At 53.6% G+C, this 17,663-nt stretch overlaps 7 protein-coding genes across 7 annotated transcripts; 4 read left to right on the forward strand and 3 right to left on the reverse strand.

The window, feature by feature from the left end:
- Positions 1-156: 156 nt before the first annotated feature.
- On the reverse strand, positions 157-1,394 carry LY79DRAFT_591456 (short chain dehydrogenase; the record flags this gene model as incomplete). The annotated part of the gene is made up of 3 exons (XM_060561281.1): positions 157-306; positions 358-588; positions 645-1,394. 3 exons carry the CDS (start codon positions 1,392-1,394, stop codon positions 157-159), a joined length of 1,131 nt encoding a protein of 376 aa, XP_060412421.1.
- A 740-nt stretch (positions 1,395-2,134) lies between these two features.
- Positions 2,135-3,362, forward strand: LY79DRAFT_591457 (Alpha/Beta hydrolase protein; the record flags this gene model as incomplete). Its single annotated transcript, XM_060561282.1, has 2 exons — positions 2,135-2,204; positions 2,272-3,362. The coding sequence occupies 2 exons, from the start codon at positions 2,135-2,137 to the stop codon at positions 3,360-3,362; spliced, it is 1,161 nt and encodes a 386-aa protein (XP_060412422.1).
- Positions 3,363-4,092: 730 nt separating this feature from the next.
- On the forward strand, positions 4,093-5,166 carry LY79DRAFT_671009 (uncharacterized protein; the record flags this gene model as incomplete). The annotated part of the gene is made up of 1 exon (XM_060563857.1): positions 4,093-5,166. One exon carries the CDS (start codon positions 4,093-4,095, stop codon positions 5,164-5,166), a length of 1,074 nt encoding a protein of 357 aa, XP_060412423.1.
- Positions 5,167-8,382: 3,216 nt separating this feature from the next.
- Positions 8,383-10,617, reverse strand: LY79DRAFT_518860 (uncharacterized protein; the record flags this gene model as incomplete). Its single annotated transcript, XM_060555075.1, has 5 exons — positions 8,383-9,166; positions 9,229-9,327; positions 9,385-9,477; positions 9,544-10,233; positions 10,352-10,617. 5 exons carry the CDS (start codon positions 10,615-10,617, stop codon positions 8,383-8,385), a joined length of 1,932 nt encoding a protein of 643 aa, XP_060412424.1.
- An 837-nt stretch (positions 10,618-11,454) lies between these two features.
- On the forward strand, positions 11,455-13,240 carry LY79DRAFT_690043 (lactose permease; the record flags this gene model as incomplete). The annotated part of the gene is made up of 4 exons (XM_060564725.1): positions 11,455-11,529; positions 11,963-12,040; positions 12,096-12,891; positions 13,008-13,240. 4 exons carry the CDS (start codon positions 11,455-11,457, stop codon positions 13,139-13,141), a joined length of 1,083 nt encoding a protein of 360 aa, XP_060412425.1. The 3' UTR covers positions 13,142-13,240.
- Positions 13,241-14,861: 1,621 nt separating this feature from the next.
- Positions 14,862-16,485, forward strand: LY79DRAFT_518791 (fungal-specific transcription factor; the record flags this gene model as incomplete). The annotated part of the gene is made up of 3 exons (XM_060555066.1): positions 14,862-15,328; positions 15,387-15,818; positions 15,882-16,485. 3 exons carry the CDS (start codon positions 14,862-14,864, stop codon positions 16,483-16,485), a joined length of 1,503 nt encoding a protein of 500 aa, XP_060412426.1.
- Positions 16,486-16,612: 127 nt separating this feature from the next.
- On the reverse strand, positions 16,613-17,592 carry LY79DRAFT_591462 (uncharacterized protein; the record flags this gene model as incomplete). Its single annotated transcript, XM_060561283.1, has 3 exons — positions 16,613-17,089; positions 17,140-17,276; positions 17,337-17,592. The coding sequence occupies 3 exons, from the start codon at positions 17,590-17,592 to the stop codon at positions 16,613-16,615; spliced, it is 870 nt and encodes a 289-aa protein (XP_060412427.1).
- Between the last annotated feature and the right edge of the window lie 71 nt (positions 17,593-17,663).

Genomic DNA, 17,663 nt, shown 5'->3' on the forward strand with positions numbered 1-17,663 from the left:
CGAGCAAATCTCGTCATAGTACGGAGTAGTAAGCGTTAGTCTGGCTGCAATAAACTAAGTGCCAACGTACGATTTTGTCCAACAAGCAAGCTGTGAATTTCCAAGTACCACCTCATATGGTTAATCTCGCCTAAATCTCTTAAAAAACTATGCTAGCTAATATCCATTCACCTGTGCCTTCACAGACTCCATCGCTTCCAACCCACCAGTAATAGCATTGATTTTCTGCCGAGGGGTAAATATGATATCTTTTGTTTTTGCAGTGGTCTCCCGCGCAAGCCGCCATAACCATTCTGGGCCAGCTCTCTATGAGACTGTTAGCGTTGTCTCTAGCGCAGAGAACATCAAATCACTTACCAAAGCAACCACCGATGACATGATGCCGGGCAGGTAGATGGTTCTTCCGAAGCCACTGTACAGAGAGTCTACGATGGCCTCACCAACCGAGTCAACGTGGAGCAGAGGTATGACAAAGTGCGGCTGACCGGGGTCAAAGGTGACAAGCGGTGTACGGATGAAGCCGAATATTCCAAGCGTTTGCCGAACCTTGGGCGCTTTGTGAACGTACTTCAACTCAAGTTGGAGCGCCTGGTGAGAAGTTAAGCAAAGAGTCAGAGCGGAGGAACGTCTGACATGGCACTCACTTCGTGCATCGCGGTAAGCCCGGCCTTGGTGGCCGAATAGTCGGCGATCCTCGCTGGAGGGACCACTGAGCTCATAGACCCAATATTGACGATGTGGCCATGGTTCGTGCGGACCATGTAGGGCAGGAACTCCTTGGTGAGGAGGAATGGTGCGATGAGGTTGGTCTTGATGGTAAGTTCAACATCTGCGTAGGAGCCTTCCATGATGGTGCGGCCCCGTGCGATTCCCGCATTATTGACGAGAACGGTGGGATCCCCAACTAGAGTCCGGATGAGTGTGCAGAGCGACTTGAGCGCCGCGGTATCGGTGAGGTCGCACTTGAAGTAGTGGATATTCGAGCCTTTCGGGGGCTCCCAAGACAACGGGGCGAGGTCAACGACAACAATGGTGGCCCGAGGGGTTCTGGCCAGAATGTGTTTGATGATGCTGTGGCCGATGCCACTGCTTCCTCCAGTGACAACAATGATTTCTTTGTCAAAGTCCCAGGTGTCATCTGTCGTCCAATTGTTTGCTGACCATTTGTTGAGGTATTGTGTAGTTGAAATGACAAAACTCGCCAGTGCGGCCAGCAATGCTACACGCTGAGCGGTATCAAGTCGAAGATCCAACAACCCGGATGCTCCATTATTTCTTGCCGACATCATCGTCACACCAGCGGCGAACGGTACCGATAGATACGGGTTAAGAAAAGATTTCCGAAGCCATCTTGCAACCACGTCTATCGTGAAGCCTTCATGTGATGTAATCATGTTGAAAATTCGATACAGTCCTACAAAGTCGGGCGAGGGCTAGGTTCCGTATTCAGCCGTGGTATATAATCGAGGCCAGCAGTTCGATAAATCAAGTTATCGAAACGGGCATGTTTCAACATATGCCGAGGGCGACACTCCGGACATCTAGAATGTGCCTCTGATGTGAGGAGCCGAGGTCCGTGGGGACACCACCACAGAACAGAATTGACCAATCTGATACCACAGATCTGCACACCCATGAAGCTCCCAAACCCAGGTGAGATTTGCAACCCGTCAAATGAGGGGCTTACAGCACATCAGAACCAGGAACTGGCCTGGACTGTCGACGGGATGCTTCGTCGGAACTCTTGCCGGCCAGTTTGTCTACGAGTGCAAACGAGTGCGAATACCCCCCCCCCCCCCCCCCCCCCCCCTCGCTTTGCATCCCGCAAGATGCCTCGGTCCATATCTGGCGCGTTGCTGAGCCCTCCAGGCCGTGCTTTCGCGGACAGACATGCCACTGATACTGCCGAGCCACCAGACGCCTTTGCGTTTCCTGTCCGCGTCAAACCGTCTGTCCGAACGTTCGGCAGCGACCAAAGCCGTGCGGCATTTCGTAAATGGTTGGGCCACCCGCAGCAGTCTTTCACATTTAGGTCGGCCACACGACGGAATCGTAGACTCGTCGGACACCAGACGAACCTCGGCGGTCTTCTCCTGGGCGACTATCGCGTGCGACTGAGGAAACGATTCGCAACATGAAGGCACCGAGACCGCAGCTCTCGCTGTGGGAGAAGCGAGATCTAGTGTGTCGCTTGCTCTTTCGCGGTACGTTGGCTTTCCTGTAACGTCTTGTAGGGTTTGCTGGCATTGCTGATGACGCCTGAAACTCAAGCTCCTTTGCAGCTGATCTGGAATTTCGCTTATGGAATGCCCTTTGCCGCCGCAAGAGGCGTTTCGGTCCGGTTCTTCGCCATTTGCGCATACTACCGCTTCGCGCTGGGATGCATGCGAGCGCGTGAAATCCAGTTCATGCTTCCTCCATCACTAAGAACGTACGAGAAATGGATCGCCAAGAAGAGAAAGAGGCATCCGGAACACGCGGGCAAACTGAAAAGGCACATTGAGATGCTTCCGGCGAACGACGGCTCGATCATGTGGATCGGCAACAGACAGAAGGCGACAAAGTTCGTCCTGTTCTTCCACGGGGGCGGCTACGTTGTGCCACTACTCCCTGGTCATCTTGAATGGTGCTGGGAATCCTACGTTAACGGCGGCCCGGGAGAGCACGCAGAGGTGGCAGTTGCCGTGCTGCAATACACCCTCGTCCCCGAAGCGCGATACCCTACGCAGCTCCAGCAAGCCATCGCGGCGCTCAATCAACTGATCATGTCGGGCATCGAGCCCCGCGACCTGATCATCGGCGGCGATTCCGCTGGGGGCAACCTGGCTTGCTCCGTCATTCGTCACATCTGCCACCCGTGCCATCTCGAAATCCCGGCGTTGAGACTCGAGACCCGTCTTGCGGGCGTCTTCCTCGTGTCTCCGTGGCTTACCAGCAAGACGAAGGCGTCTTCTTTCAAGGAGAACAACTACGTCGACATGATCAAGGCCACAGCCGTGTGTAACGGAACGATGGAGTTCCTCCACCCACGATTCCCCGTCAGAAACAAATCCGACGAGAGTGATCTTGCCATGGCGATGCCGATGGACGGCGATATGGCCTGGTTGGATGACATATCGATGGCGACGGCGAGCCTTTACATCACCGCGGGCCAGCAAGAGGCTTTCAGGGACGACATCAGGTCGTTCTCGGAGCACGTGAGCTGCGGGAATAATGATCTGGATCTACTGCTTGAGCTGTCAGAACACGAGGCTCACGATTTCATTTTGCTCGAGGGCCAGACTCGTCGGGTCGGAGACGCAACAGTTCGGATGAGAAACTGGGCAGCGGCGCAGCTTGGGACGGGCCATAGTTCGGTGTGAAATGCATTCTGATTCGAGAGTGATCACGGGTTTCCCATATGAATGATATTTACCCCATACCTCCATTCCCGCTGGAGCCAACTTGAGTGAGGTCCATGTGTCATCATCGTCGTCAGCGACGTCGGCATCATCCTGTGACTTTCGTTTCGCCGCAGCAGAATCCCGCGCTGGGTGAGTGAGCTGTGCGGGAGAAGCAGCATGGACGGGCCAGCAACAGTGACCGGCATGAAGACCGCCGAAATCAGCTATGATCTGCACCATGACATGCCCATGGACGCCGTATTGATGTGAATTTAAACTGCTGACAACATGATAGTGCCCTCTTCGGCAACCCTTGCTGACTGACATGGTGTTGTAACCCCTGGCCAGTATCCTGGTAAAATAAGAACAGTTCATTCAATCAGAAAACAATACTACTGCATCACCCCGCACCACCTTCTTGAAAGGGTCGTCAAGTCATACCAAGGGTCCAACCAATAGATGTCTACTTAATTGAGACCTGGTCATTGGGCCAGTTGCCTAGAGCGGGGTGAAAGCGAGCAAACGCGTCGCGTCCGTTGGACAGAAAAACTCCAAGCAGCATGCCTCAAAACACATCCAGTTGACTCCATTTAACAAGAAGATTCTGAAGGTGTTTCTCCCTCAGTCGGTTTGTCTTGTGAGCTTCCATCAGTCTTTGTTCTTATTTGCAACCGAACCTGTCCAAACGCCATCCCTTGAGATAGCAATCATGCCGCTTCTTGAACAAAGCCCGCTCAACTGCACCTACAACCCCGACGATGTCGTCGCGGGCCTCATGCAGTACTACTCGATCCTTACGCGCATGGCTTATATCCCGGCATCATATGTCGACTTCCCCCCTCCTGGTGGCTGGACTGATGCCGAACTTGACGTGGGAGCTCTGCATGCTCTGCGGCGCTCCGAGACGGTCATCAATTTGCTGCGCCATCTCCCTTACCCTAGGCCCATGCACGACGGACCGCGTCCGGGGCCCTGGGACGTCGCACCAGGGTCGAAAGCTGTGCGCTACCTTCGCCATATGGGCAGCTTTAGCCAGTGGTCCGATCGCGGGGACGCAGGCCTTCACGAACTGGCAGCTCTTCCCATGGGCGATACGCCTGCTGCGCCGATGGATCTGCCACCTGACGTTGTCTGCCTTACGTTTGGCGAGCGCCAGACGCGCAACGACGCCAGACCGTACTGGTGGATTGTCGACTGCAGCAGAGGCATCATGACGCCATTCAAGGAGAGCACTTATGGCATCGCCAAGGTCCCGCGCAACAAGCCCTGGAGGACTGTTCAATCATACCCCGTCTCAGATTTCTTCGCCCAACTCGTGCCGGACTTGGGTCAGAACCTTTTGCCAGTGCCGCCCACCGAGGACCTCGACGCCGAGGTGCTTGGTCCCTCTTCGGGCAGCCTTGGCCGCGAAGTGGCCCAGATTTACATGACGCACGGATGGCCGAACGCGGACTTTCGCCACGACGAGTGCATAGCCGCCCTGCAGGCTTGGCGTCGCCAAGTGCAGGAACGAGAACGCCAGAAGATCGCGCAGGACGTGGACGACGCCGATGATGAAGACTTTGAGATGGATGATAGCGACGACGGCGACGACGACGACGACAACGGCATGGGCCAAGGGGGAGCAGACGAGCTTCTTGCCGAGGCTGTGGCGGATATGGAGGTGGATGATCTGAGCGCCGAGGCTGCTGCTCTAAGGGCTGACATGAGCCCGGAGGAACGCCGTAGGTTCGACCGAAGAGAGAACCAACTACCGCCCTTTGAATGGATTGATTCCGAATGATTGAACGACTTCCACAGAGATGAAGAAGCTATAGGACTCGATAGAGATATGATCGACGATGGGTGCCTGACGAGCGGACTAGATATTATAGACCTCAACATGAGACTTCAACCATGGGATGCCGCAACGTTTCTTGGGGGAAATGAATCCAAGACAAACATGGAATCAACCCGAAAGGATCCCAAAGTGCATCAATTGCTCTTCCGCGCTCAACCCCCAGTTCAAGTCCCGGTTCTAGAAGTTTAAAGTTACAGTATTCTGATCCCCAGGAGAGTGTGAAATGAGCATACAAGGTCAAGAAGTGCGTTGAGCTGGGCCATAGTTGTCTAGGCGCTGTGTCCTAGTAAAACCGAGCGCGCTTGGCTTTCACTACTGTGAAAGTCAACATATCGCAAATGGGAACCTGAAGGCACCCTTCAACTCAACACTACTTGCCGTTTACGGCAAAGTTCCTCCAGCATGAGACAGAATGAGAGCCACGGCAGGGCATGCGTGAAGTGTTGTGCTGATTGCCAGAGAAAAAAGACGTCGGGGTAGGTGTCAGGAAGAGTCTACGACAGGCTGGGGAAGAGCTGAGATTATGATCTCGGGTATGGCGTTTAGTATTGAAGTAACCTAGCTCCGAGAGACGAGAGCACTAGAGCAGTTTCTGTGCCGGTTAGAAGGAAAAGCGAGTGCTTACATGGTATTCTAGATGGATTGCCTATTTGATGGGATTTAATACAACACAATCAATTTTGAGAGCGTGTTTGAAGTTTTCGTTGAGTTTGCGGATGAGTCACTAAACGCCCTGGCCTGCTTGCCCCAAGGCCTGCTTCCGCCCTATTTCTCCTGGTCAAGTGACGAAAACGCGTGATGCCAGTTTAGATGAAGTTTCAGAGAAAGAAGTACCAAGTAGATATAAATGAATACAAGCTCGTATTCAACGCCGTGCACATTGATGCCCGATATTGTTTTACACTTTGTGGTAACATCTTAACCCATTCGAATAGGTGGGCCCAAGACTCGTCTCCTCTAGCCCCGGGGGCTTCCAAACATGTAGATGGGAGAGGCATTAATTTGTAGCTACCGATAAAATATGGTAGATATAGGGCAATCTTGGGTAACTGATTCTATCTGGCTTCCATGATGCATTATATCTGGTTCATTCCAGGCATTGTGGTGTTCAAGATACGTAGATGGTCTCACAGCATCACAGGAATAAGATGTTGTACACAGTTGATTAGTATGTGCGATTGGGCCAAGTCACGGTCATATCTACGGAGGGTTTTGGCATCTGATAGCACGTGTGAAGGCTGCACTGGAAGACGTTACTGCTGATTGCATGTGTCCAGTTCGACCCCGCTTGTGCACGAAAGTCGATTGAAGCCGACTCACTATGTCGGAGACGCTTACAATGCCATTTAAAGCTTTCAGGCTGCCTTCGGGGGCGACGAGAGCACCATTCTACCATACGAATGATGTGGTGAATCGACAAAGACAACGTAACTATCGTGCTGAGGCTCAAGCATCTCAGAAGCTGTGATCTACATCGACTGAGGAAGCGGAAATACTTTTTTCATCTGTGGCAGTTGAAGCATTAGCACGGCTGAGCGGCTGTTCATCATCAGATTGCCCATACTAAAAGAACGATTTGATCAGTCGGCCTTTTCCCGACGATCACCGCCTTGTCATTCACACTGTATTAAAACGGGGCACAGAAAGGGGTCCAGAGACATCGTGAGATGCCTCTAGGCCTTTTCTGGGGGATATATACTGTATAGGAGGTAGCTAGATAGGTTGTGCAGGCGCCCTGCGCCACTGGCTTGGATTTCGCGGCGTTAAATATTACTACTACTACCAGTATCACCGCCTTGTCAGAATGCTCTGCAACGTTGCTTCGCAAATCAAACGGTCATCATCCATAGAGATATCTACCAAAACTCATACGGATTTGGCTTTTATCTTTACTGCTTGTGATCTTCTGTTTCATAAAGTCCTACAAGGACATCAAATAAACAAGGATTGTGACTGAGATAATCTGTATAAATAACACCTCACTGAGTCGGTGGTGGGACACTTTGAGGGGTAGCGCTGTGTGGAGCACGAAAGCTCACATGCCATAACTTGATTCCCATCACCAGAGATGGTCCTCTCATGAGATCGTTTTGACTCTGCAGTGTCTGGTTGCGCGACTAACACCAAAGATGCCGAACGTGCTAATTTCACAGCTGCTGATGTCTTTATAACGGTCGCCCTGATGGCTTTGGCAACGGCTCTACGAGATATGATGAAACGAATTCATCCCCCCGCCTGTCTACATCTGGAACACACGTAATGAGAGCCTTCAACTGGAACCGAAAACATGCCGGAGACGTCGATCAGCTTTTTATTAGTGCGTTGTAGTTGAACAAGGGCTCAGCTTGTTGTTGCTTCGTAGCGCATGTAACTGCCAACAAAGACCGGAGTCGCATCACTCACTGTAGCAGAAAAGAAGGTTTAGTCTGATAGTTTAACCTCGTCAGAAAAGGCAAAGTCATTCTATGTGCAGATGCGTTGCAAAACCCGAAAGCAAACGAGTCATTAGAATCGGCCCTTTCATCAGGTGTACCGGTAGTTCAAGATGCCCCGGGAGCTGCGCATTCGGGAACCGCGGCCAGCGATGCAGTCGGGGAGTGCTCCCCGACGTCAAACTCTCAGACACGAATCTAGTAATACGTCGCAAATCAGTCGTCGAATGATTTGGCCACGTCAGGAAAAACCTTGCTACGGCTTCTTACGCGTTGCTTTACGTCCTTGCTCTTGGAGTAGCCCCTTCAATGTCCTACGCCCCTAGACAAATATTTAGGGCTTTGAATATGGGTGAGATCATGGCCCAACCTTTGAGCAAAAGTTACTTACTACGCGCTGACGGATCGTGTCTCATATCAGCCCATCCCGGCCCTGTGGTTCTTTTTGGTTACGCACTCCGCAAAACTCTTTCCCCCGTGTCACTGCAGACTGAGCGTGACGCAAAGCCAGCATAGGATTGAGACTTGTTCAAAATTAGAGTGGCGAAAGAAATCTACTAGTGAGAGAGGGGTTTGGAAAAAGATAGTAGCGTGGATATGTGTTCTTGTGTCCTATCTACAGACAGCTGGCAGGGGAGGGAGACCCCACGACAGTAGAAAATGGTGCTTGGATAACGTACAATATATAGCTTCAAACAAAATGTTACAACAGCCACGGTACATTACATCAAACAGTGAACTTTGCGAGCGCCCAGTCTAATACCCTGGCGCAGTCACTGATGCCACCTTCGTCAAACTCCCAACAGTTTGACAGTATGTCTTTTTGAACCAAAATCGTTCTCTTCCAGTTCTTCGGGTACACCATTCTACTTGGCATGTTGAGCGAGGGTATCGTCTGAGCGCGTTCGGCCGCCGTCAGTATCAGAGAGCACGTTACGAAGCCCCGCAGCTGAAGCCAAAGGCCATGATGAGGCGTCGACGAGGTGGCCTGTATCCTGAATAGGCAATACTGCAACCCTCTGGACGTGATCTCCGCTACTCTCGTGAGGGCCTGCTCCGATACCGTTACGGGGATGGAAATGGCTGTGGCCAGCCGCACAAACGGCCTGCAGAGTAACTCTCGGATTGCCAGGTACCGCGAACGCAGCATTTGGCACAAGTCATCGGCAAGTGGGGATATTTCTCCGGTGGGCACTTGAAACGAGATTGGCGGAGGCAGTTGCTCGTACCAGTCCGTCAGCTGGGCTTCATACACGTCAAAAACCTCGAGCATGCGGTCAATGCCGGCATCGGTCAGATTTAGAGGCGATCTCTTCTGAGCTTGCTTGATGAGGTTGATGAGGTGCCTCGCGGATATCTCGGCTACGTAGTAATGCCAAGATCTGTACTCCACGAGGAGGGGCTTGTTGTCAATATTCATAACCCCAGGACTGGGGGGGTTGGGCAGGCTATATGGATAGTCCACCCCGGCCAAGATGGAGCCGGGGAGAGACAGCTCAAACGCGAGCTCACTAAGACACAATGAGCCAATGGCCGACCTATGATACAGGCTACAGGCTCGAATAACACGTACCACTCAGACTTGAAGCAGGTGAAGTAGAGTATCTGCTCTAGCGACAGTGACTGAGGGAAGTCAGACGGTGTCTCGGCTTTGCCGGATGACTTTGCAAGCCTGCGGATTTTGTCAGCCAGGGGATACCCAAGCATTGTCATGAGAATGAACCAATACCTATTCATGAGCGAGGTGGTGTACCAAGTGTTGCTCGCCATACTGAAACATTTCCAGGCCTGTAGGGGATCCATGTTATACATGTGCCAGATTCTATTATTGTCAGCCCTGCCGACAAGGACAACGATTCAAACAGACATGCGGGAGGGGCCGTCCTACCCTGCCAGGCACAAGCATTGAACAGATTCCCACCCTGGCGATCCCATGGAAAACCCCAGCCGCTTCTCCGCGACGGACCAGTATCGTGAGGCCAGCTGACGATTAGGTTCCACAGAGTACCCGCGAGGGGTCCCACTAGGCGTCCTCTGTCCGGGTCTCTGTGATATGGCGCCAAGAGCACACGTAAGCGCAACGATACAGGTTGCAGCCGACCAGTCAGGGCCGTTCTCCGCGACTTGCTTCAGCATCTGACGCAGCACTTGAGCATCAATTACAGGATTCAAGGGATTGACGTTTGCGAGAAACAGGTCAACAAGCCGCGACAGCTCGTAGAACTCCATGGCCGGAGGTGACCTCGGGGAGAACACTTCTGCCCGGGGAGAGGCATGGCTGAAAGGGTCTATGGCGAATGGTACGGGCTTGGGAAATATGGGCCACTCGAGCACGGAATCCAGGCCGGCGGAATCCGATAACGAGAGACTCGTCGAGCCACCGGCAGCGCCGTCTTGGCCAAGAATATTGGCTTCAGGGCGTCCGCCTTGGAACGTCGGGCTGTCTGGGTAGTCGGCAGAGTCACGGGAAAGATCGCGGCTGAGTTGCGGGATGGCGCGAAAGTTGTCCTCGTTGCGCTGGATGAGGTTGGCCAGGTTCTCTATTGCTCCCAACAAGCGCGGCCCAACCCCTTGGCATCTAGTGTCGTCATCCACACCTATCAGTGTCCGTCCGTTATATCCCACGGGTCGATACCCGAAGTGTAGCCGGATGCGAGCTGGTCTGCAAACGTGGGGAACCCAGGAAGGCAACTTACAACGACGTGGCGGGAACTGAGTCTTCGATGTAGGTACAAGTCGCGCCCACTCTCCTGCAGTAGCCGCAAATGGGCCTCTCATTGTCGCATTTGGTCTTGCGTCCGCGACAAGTCTGACATGCGGATGATGCGCGGGACCAAGTCCTTTGCTTCGGTATCCTGGGGTCGGCTTGCTGGGCGTGCGCATGATCTACAGGTACACCAAGCCGGCCGGGAGGCGATCCGCTGGGCATGCCCATGTCGGGGAAACCCCGATCGGCGTCCATTCTCATCCTCTTCGGCGGTGGGTCCATTACGAAGATGGATGACTTTCGGGAGATCCGTCGCTACCTGGTATCATGTGTCGGGGAGAACAGCGACCGAGGATGAGAGGAGGATGGTGAGCCCATCGGCAACCGCAAGTTTAATTATCGCAGCGTTGGTCTCGCAGCTCTCCGCAGAATCGTTTCAGAGCCAACGCAATGGCCTCCATGAGCTTCATCCTTCCCCTCACTTACTTGTGCTGCGCGTCATAGAGTCTGCTTCAAACTCTTTACGCTCGGGGACCATCCCCGACCGAACCGTCCATTGGTCGGTCGCTCTCTTCGGGGGGCTTTTGCCATCGGTGTGAGTATGGTGAGGCCCCATGTCATTCCGCCGGCACACCGAAAACCCGAAAGGGGCCATGTATGGGCTTAACAGGCATGAAGCTTACAACAACATGGATGGCGTTCGTCCTGTCCAACCTGTCATCCGATTCCCGAGTTCCGCGAAGGCGTCCTCCACTGCGAGCAGCGAATCAGGCTCCAATACGGAGTACAGGCTTTGGTTTGGGGAAGAATCCACACCCCGTGGGGAAAGGTCATCCTTTTGGGGGGTCGACCCGGGGACGAACCGGCGCGCGTGGATCATGTTGATAGGCTGGCTTCTTGGCCAGCCCAGCCATCGTTGTAATTCCATTAGCTTTGCGTAGATTACATGTCTTTCCGCTCTTCCCCAAACCTTGATTGACTTGGTCTGGTCCTAGTTTAAGAGCTTTGCTGTTTTCAACTAATTGTAACGGTAGTCAGTGAACGTTTGGCAGTTTCTGGTTCAGTCCCAGGTCGGTCCGGCAAACACGCAGGATGGGCTTCCTCAAGCCGAGCGCGACTGAAAAGTCGAAGTCGGCTGCCCAGGCCGTCGGATCTGACTTGCTCGCGGTACGTTGTGTTGCCTCATACTGGTATCATCACCATGGGCTCAAACAATCAACCTAGGTGCTACCCGAAAACCCGGCACCATGGGACGTATTCTTCTACCCAAAACAGGTCTACAAAGCAAGGTTTCTGATGTATGTGATAATTAATAGGTGCAATGATGAACGGTCTGCAAACACTCGGACAGTGGCGCGGATTCTTTAACAACCCGACTGCGCCTATACTCGGAGCTATGAACGCTGTGTATCCCATTGGAAAGCTTATGGGCCTGGTTCCGACGACATATCTGGCAGATAAGTACGGCAGAAAGGCCCCCATGTGGCTTGGGTTCTTTCTTCTGCTCGTCAGAGCTGCGCTCCAGGGCGCCAGCCGGAATCTGCCCATGTTTATCATCTCTCGTTGGCTTCTGGGCGCCGCCACTGCCTTCATTGCGTAGCCAGCGCCGGTCCTTGTTACGGAACTTGCCTACCCTACGATGCGAGGCAAAATAAGTGCGCTCTACAACACCTTTTTCGTAAGTCTGCCCTATCCTTCGCCATACCAAAGCTGTTCTGACCTACGATTACCAGTTTCTCGGAGCCATCATCGCCGCCTGGTCTACATATGCAATTTTCCGTATGTCTTCCACATCGGCTTGGAGAATTCCTTCTGTCTTGCAGGGCGCAATCCCGGCAATTCAGGTGACATTCTTCTACTTCGTTCCGGAGTCTCCGAGGTGGCTCGTTGCCCACGGGAAGACCGAACAGGCTAGAGCGCTTCTCATCCGCCATCACGCCGGCGGCGACGCGTCCTCGGCCGTTGTCGACTACGAAATCAGGCAGATCAAAGAGAACGTTCGTCTCGAAACCGAGGCTGCCAAGGAAGCTTCGTATCTCGATCTTCTCAAGACGGCACCGAACCGCCGCCGGGTGCTCATTGCCTGCATTGTCGGTGTTGGCTCACAATGGAGTGGTTCCCAACCTGTTTCGTACTACGTCAGTCTTGTTCTGAACACAGTTGGGATCACAGCGACCAAGGATCAAGCCCTCATCAACGGTCTCCTCCAATTGTTCAATTGGATTGCAGCGGTGTTTGCTGGTGCCATGATGGTTGACCGGATAGGTCGACGGAAGCTATTTCTCACTTTGACGGGTGGTATGCTTGTGTGTTACGTCGCGTGGACCATCCTCACAAGCGTCTTCAGCAGAACAAAAGCTGAGAGGGCTGACTACGCCGTGGTGGCATTCATCTTCATCTATTACTTCTTCTACGACGTTGCCTGGACGCCGCTCCTGATGTCGTACGCGGTTGAGATTTTCCCGTACACTCAGCGTGGAAGGGGCTTAACGATTGCCCTCAGTTCTACCTTCATCAGTCTCATCATTGGTCAGTTTTGCAACCCTATCGGACTGGCCACCCTGGGCTGGAAGTACTACATTGTCTTCTGCATCCTCTTGACCCGTCTATTCTTCTTGATGTGGCTGCTTTTCCCGAGACAAAAGGCCGAACCTTGGAGCAGATTGCCGAAGTTTTTGACGGCAAGAACCACACACTTGGTACTGGCTGTGCTGGTGAAGAAAAGGCCGATGGCGGCAAGGTTCAAGAAGTGGAAGATTATGCAGATAGAAAGGCTTGAGCTGCTCGTCAACAAGCCTTGGTGGGAATTACTTCACGGGTTCTTCATTACATCTGGTGGAAGGGTTACTTGTCATTGCAGCAATGGCGCATACGGTTCGCGTTAGACTCCACGACTTTCTTGATGAAGGAGAGGAAGACAAGATGAAATGATGTTGCATCTGTGTTCACCGCATGGCCAATTGAAAGGTTGAATCAATCGAATGTTGTTGAAAAAGGCTATCGTTGTCTCCAACTCCAACAGAAATTCAAGCCCCCCTCGACGCATAAGCGGGGATTCCCACCGGAGACGGGGGGTTTCATTTCATACGCACGATCCTCCTAGAGGTGAGTATTTATGGATGCAATCTCTCACGAGGCGATAGGCCAACTGTGTCTCCGGGCTGACGAATGCCAAACGCAACACTGGACTGCGATGTGGGACTGAAATCCGTGAATTGTTCAACGAGGGGGCGCTGGACAAAGTCGGTAAAAGCCAAGCATAGGGGAAACTGGAGAAACCGGGGTTTGACAGGGAACAAACTGGAGAGAATCCGTTTGGACGAATCAAGTTTCGTTCCGCTCTCCGAGTCCCCGCTGGTCGCTTTGTGGCTCTTCCATGTCTGGGACCTCGGAACTCGGTGCCATCCCCAGACCCCCAACCTTCACGATGCAAACATTTCATCCGCAAATTGAGCTTGTTCTCCGCTGTCTCACGTCTTAGCTGCGCAACCAAAAGCTCTCCGAGATCCATGACAGGATCTTGCAACCCTGCGTTGGCGGTCCCGAGACTACCAACGTCGTTCCGAGCTCTGTCCTGTTCCCGGCTGCCCGGAGCTTCTTCCCGAGAGGGCAGCACCCCTACACACCGGTTCGGTTCCTCTGTATCTGAGGGTCCTCCCAAAGGCACGGGGAAATGATGGAGCCAAAGCCGAAGCGAATCAAGATTGATGTGGCATGCGAAGCATGCCGGAGGAGGAAGGTTAAATGCGATGGGGCACGACCAGGTGAGTTGTCGGCGAGCAGTCCCTCCTGCGCTGTCAAGATCTTTGTATCCGAGGTTTTTAGGCCGCCAATCTCATGGAAAATGAGAAGGATCTCCTGAGGGATATTACACCGGAACGATTCTGATCGTCCCCAAACGATGCTTCGCGACATGCCATGAGATGCTTTGGCGGTTTTGGCGCTGATATCAGGACACAGCATGCGGAAACTGCTGGAAGAGGACCGATCTGAGGGACGGATGTAAATACAGCTCCGAAGCCGCTGATAAGTCTTTCTCAAGAGAGAGGACTGGCGAGATCAGCCCAATCAGTTCCGGGAGGAGATTACCAAAGATCACGCACACGCCGCCGGATGCCAGCTTCGCGCAACCTTTGATGGCACCCGACACTCGTCCACCTGCGACAGTAACATCGGCGACGTCCTCGGGGCCAGACCTTGCGAGGCGAAGCCGGTTGGAGAGGCATCCAGTAACTCCATCTGACGCCAGCCCCTCGGTTGTTGACTCGATGACCACAGTCCGCGAAGACGGGATGGTCACCGGCGAGTACTTCGGTAGCAGTAGCGCCGGTTCGTTCACGAACCAGATCAAGGATGCTATCGATGCGCGGCTGGGCTCGAGGACGGAGGCCAAAAGTGCAAAGAGTTCGCTCTTCCGCCCTGCGTTGCCCCTCAACGAGGGAGGTCCAGGAAGTCAGGCAGATTACGTCTTACCGGCTCGGAAGCAGGCCGATCACTTGATGGATCTCTATTGGTATTACGTCGACCCGTTATACCCATTCCTGGACCAGCAGAGATTCGAGCATTCTTACAGAGCACTCTTCGCCGGGACCACGATCGATGCTGACGAACGCATTTTTGTGAGCACTCTTAACCTCGTCTTCGCGCTCTCCACGCAGTTGATTGAGTCCATGACGCCCGAGCAACGAGATTCGTCTAGCCAAGCATACTTCAAACGGGCGCAGGATCTGCTTCAATTCAGCCTCTGGGATACCGGCTCCATCGAGCTCATCCAGTGTCTGCTCATCATGAGCCAATACCTGCAGAGCACCAACAATCCGCACCAGACATGGATGGTTGTAGGATCGGTCGTGAGAATTGCTCAAGGCCTCGGGTTGCATTTGCCCGAAACATCGTCGGAGCTTTCGAGCGAGTCCGAAAGGAATCTCATTAAACGCATTTGGCATGGATGCCTCCTCATGGACCGGTAAGGGTCCTTTTGCGCTTCGGGCCTCACGAGACATGTTTCTTACTCGACAGTATAGAATGATCGCTATCACGCACGGGCGACCAGCCATGATTTCAGATCAGCTCGCTTCGAGCGTGGTGCTGCCGTCGATACCAGACCCGGGCGACACCACCAAGAACGGAATCCAACTGGACGCTGTCTCCTCGTACAAGCTTCGGTACCAAGGCTTCTTCCATAAGTCTCTGGAGCTCTACGAAGTGATCCATCATGCAGTCCTGGCCTTCTACTCATCGACCTCGCCGCTGAGATCGCCCATACACCCTGGTGCTGCAGGTCACAGCAGCCAGCGTTCCTCGGAGCGACCCGAGCTAGACCTCGGTAAGGCCTTACAGCTGGACCAGCGATTGACTAAATGGGAGAAGAGTCTCCCCAGCTTTTTGAAGATTAACGAACCCGAAACAACCTTGGACGAGGTTTTCCGGAGGCAGGCGGTAATTCTGCGCATCAGGTGAGTCGGGCGACAAAGTCTCGATCCATCCATGCGCACACTGTTCTTCTGACCCTTCTTCAGACTTCTCCACGCTCGCATGCTGCTCCTCAGGCCCATGCTTGCTTGTTTTTGTCTATCGCAGTCCCCGGAGCCCTCCCGGGTCTGCGATGACCTGTCTTCGCGCGTCGTGCAACAGTGCGCGATGGTATGTGTCGAGGCCGCGCAAAGCCTCATTTCGGTCATCGTACAGTTCCAACGCCACGACGGCTCACTCGGCCTGCTCCCTGCCTGGTGGTACCGCGTGTTCTACATCTACACAGCGGCAGCCGTTCTCGTCGCGGCGAGGCTTCGGCCGGCAGTCTTCTCATCTCTGGACATTTCCCGCTCGTGGAACCAAGCGATGGGCCTTCTCCACGACCACGAGAGCCTCGGTCCGTCGGCGAGGAGATGCGCCGCGGCGCTGCAGATCCTCTCGACAAAGATGTTTCAGGAGCATCAACCGCAGTCGACTACTCTTCCGAACACGGAGGTCAGCTCAGCCGTGCCAGGCATGTCCAATGGTCAGCAAGAGACCTTTGACATGCCATTTTCGTACATGACGCAGGATACTGCCTTTAATATGGACGCAATATCCTTCGACATGAGCGACTTTTCCTGGCTCAACAGCATGCCGGGCAGTTTGTAGACCGCGTACAGTCAATCACCATGTATAATAACTTGCGAAATACCCGGCTTTAGGGCCACCTGATTCATCACACAGAGGGTTGGGGTCAAGAATCCATGATTATCAAACGTCAAACTATGCGTTTCCGCTATTCAAACACCATCTTGTTCTTTACACCACCGAGCTTGCTGATCTTAACCTCCACCACGTCACCGTCGCCGAGGTACTTTGGCGGCTTCATGCCCATGCCAACTCCCGACGGCGTGCCGGTCAGGACAACAGTGCCGGCCTCCAAGGTCGTGCCCTGGCTCAGGAAGCTGATGATCTCTTCCACCCCGAAGAGCAAGTCGCCGGTGGTCTCGTGCTGCCTCTCCTCGCCGTTCACGAAGGTCTGCAGCACGAGGTCGCTGGCGTTTCCGACCACAGCCGGGGACACCAGCACCGGGCTGAAGGGGGCGAACTTGTCGAAACCCTTGCTGAAGCACCACTGGGGAGCTCCGCCGGCCTTTGCCGGGTCCCTTTGCCAGGCCCTTGCCGACACGTCGTTGGCGGCGAGGTAGCCCGCTACGTACTCCAGGGCTTGCTCTTTGGGTATGTTTTTGCCTGTTTTGCCGACCACAAAGGCCTGCTGATGTCAGTCTGGGGGCCAAGGTACCAGTGGGAAATCTCCCTTACCAGTTCACCCTCATAATCGACTGTTCCGTCTTGAGCGACCTTCGGGATCGGCACGTCTTCATTCCATGCAGCAACCGATGTTGCAGGCTTAACGAAGAGAGAGGGGTAAGGAGGTGGCGTCCGGCCGCCCTCTTGGACTGTGCTTGAAGTCAGATATGTTTGAATACGCTACACTTGAGATGGGCAACGAAGCATACTGTGCTTGACATAGTTGAGACCGATACAACGAATGATCGGGACATCCTCTGGTGTCAAAAGAGCCTTAAGTTCCTTCACATGCACGCGCTCACCCTTGACCAAGGGTGAGACAGGACTCATGCCATCGTAGATGACTGCCCATAGATCACCTTTATCAAGCAGCGTTGTGAAATCTGATTCGTCTTGTACTTGTGGTTCTCCGAAATGTTCCGCGCCGTTGTCGTCGACAAACCGGATAAGACGATTCCAAGACATGGTGACCGGGTATCTAGAAAAGCAGCAGGGGGAGGACGAATAATGTATGAGTACCTGTATAAGAGTTCCTG

Source organism: Colletotrichum navitas, assembly GCF_030913465.1.
Source record: "Colletotrichum navitas strain CBS 125086 chromosome Unknown LY79scaffold_44, whole genome shotgun sequence".
NCBI classification, from domain to species: domain Eukaryota; kingdom Fungi; phylum Ascomycota; class Sordariomycetes; order Glomerellales; family Glomerellaceae; genus Colletotrichum; species Colletotrichum navitas.